This window comes from Emydura macquarii, unplaced genomic scaffold, assembly GCF_026122565.2.
Source record: "Emydura macquarii macquarii isolate MOO-44397 ecotype Brisbane River unplaced genomic scaffold, CSIRO-AGI_Emac_v2 contig_1254, whole genome shotgun sequence".
Classification (NCBI taxonomy): Eukaryota; Metazoa; Chordata; order Testudines; family Chelidae; genus Emydura; species Emydura macquarii.
Genome location: NW_027131391.1, coordinates 51,461 through 53,288, shown reverse-complemented (window position 1 = coordinate 53,288; position 1,828 = coordinate 51,461). Strand labels below are relative to the sequence as shown.

The 1,828-nt window shown below is 57.3% G+C and overlaps 1 gene segment (V, D, J or C); it reads left to right on the top strand.

Annotated features, from left to right (window-relative positions):
- The first annotated feature begins 1,132 nt into the window (after positions 1-1,132).
- On the top strand, positions 1,133-1,640 carry LOC137154356 (immunoglobulin lambda variable 8-61-like). The segment is given in 2 exon segments: positions 1,133-1,178; positions 1,315-1,640. Coding segments are annotated over 2 exon segments (372 nt in total).
- The last annotated feature ends 188 nt before the right edge of the window (positions 1,641-1,828 follow it).

Here is a 1,828-nt window from a genome sequence, read left to right as displayed (position 1 = left end):
TGCGGCAGGATCGGATCCGATGCTCTGGTTCAGACTCAGGCCCATCTCCACGTGCAGCCTCACTATGGCAGAGAACCAGACATGCCAAGCTTCAGAGAAGGGGCCCTAGCAGCACCCGGATGGGCCACACCCCACTGTCAGCTTCTGGCACGTGGGCTGCTGATAAATGCCCGAGTGCTCTTAGGGTCTCCAGTAAATGAAACCTGCCTCCTGACCTACGCCCGAATCTGTGCGAGGCTCAGGGCCTCCCTGAATGACCGAGCATCCTCGTCTCCCACTTGAAGTCAGTGAGAATTGGGGAAATTCCAGACCCCGGGTCAGGCCCATAAGCCATGGTGGTCTGAGCAGAGGGGTGGGTGGGGGAGCAGCACATCCACACTGTGGCAGAAGGACACAGGCGTTGTGTGTGCTCGCTCGCTCGCTCGCTCTCCAGTGCCTGCGCTGTCTCCTGGAGACTTGGCATTTCATTCTTGTTTTCCTTGAAATAAGTCGTCTAGGCAGACAAAAAGCGTCTGGCTTTGTGTGCGTGTGAAAACGTCACAGCCGCCAGCGCAAGAGACCCAGGATAATCCAAACTGGCTCCAAGGGGAGAACAGAACAGCCTCATCCCAGTGAGACTGGCTGACTGCAGGCGATAATGGATCCACTCCATGGGCAAATCAGATCATTACAGCTATGCCAGCCCTCTCTGCACACGGGTCCCCCTTAGCAGAGCTGAACAGCGAGGGAGTGCTCCGGGGAAGGCAGTGTGAGGATAGTCACTTCTTTTCTGCATCACAAATGAGTTCATCAGCAATCCTGGGTACCACCATGACACTGGGCGTAGCACTGAAGCTGGGGGAGGGGGTAGGCAGGACTCCTCCTAATCCTGCAGATGATTGGAATTTAATAATATTTTCCCCATACAGCTCAGTACTTGACAGTCACAGCAAATGTAAGACAGATCCCCTGTACCTCTCTGCCTTACTGCCCGGTCTTGGGGTGACGCAGGTGCCCAGAGCTGCAGCCAATCAGCAGGGAGCAGATTTGCATGTAGGGGCTGTTCTCCAGTGCTGGGGGTTTAAGAGAGATTCGGCGGGTCCCAGCCACAGACCCGTTTGTGTCAGGAAGCCGAGCTCGTCTGCATCCCACCATGGCCTGGGCCCCTCTGCTCCTCGCGCTGCTCACGTACTGCTCGGGTGAGAGAGGGGCCCATGGCACTAAGGCAGCCCTGGCTGGGTTTCACCTTCGCTTCCCCTCCCTCTGGGTCATTTCCCACAAAGGTGCCGTGCCCCAGGGCGGGTCTCATGGCTTTGTTTCTCCTGTGCTTTCCAGGTGCCAGCTCCCAGTACACGGTGACTCAGGAGCCCTCCTTGTTTGTGTCTCCTGGAGGGACGGTCAAACTCTCCTGTCGCGTGAGCGTGGTGTCTGACATCACCACCATCTACCCGTACTGGTTCCAGCAGCGGGGGGGCAGCGTGCCTCGCCTACTCATCTACAATACGAACGTTAAAGTATCAGGGACCCCCGAGCGGTTCTCTGGGTCCAGCTCCGGTAACACAGCCTATTTAACCATCAGCGGGGCCCTCGCGGAGGACGATGCTGACTATTACTGCCTCACTGACTACAATGAGGGAGAGGCTTTGAAGAACACACAGTGAGACACTGAGATGGGAACTGAGACCAAAACCTGCCTCCCCTCTGCTCTGCTGTCTGTGCCCTGCTGGGAGCGGCACAGGCTGTAGTTTGGCTTCAGATGTCTCACTGCAGCCTGACTGGTCCTCAGTGGGGTTTGTGCTCCTCACTCCTGGCCAGGGGCACGAGGGGTGTGTGTGTGTAGGGGAAAGAG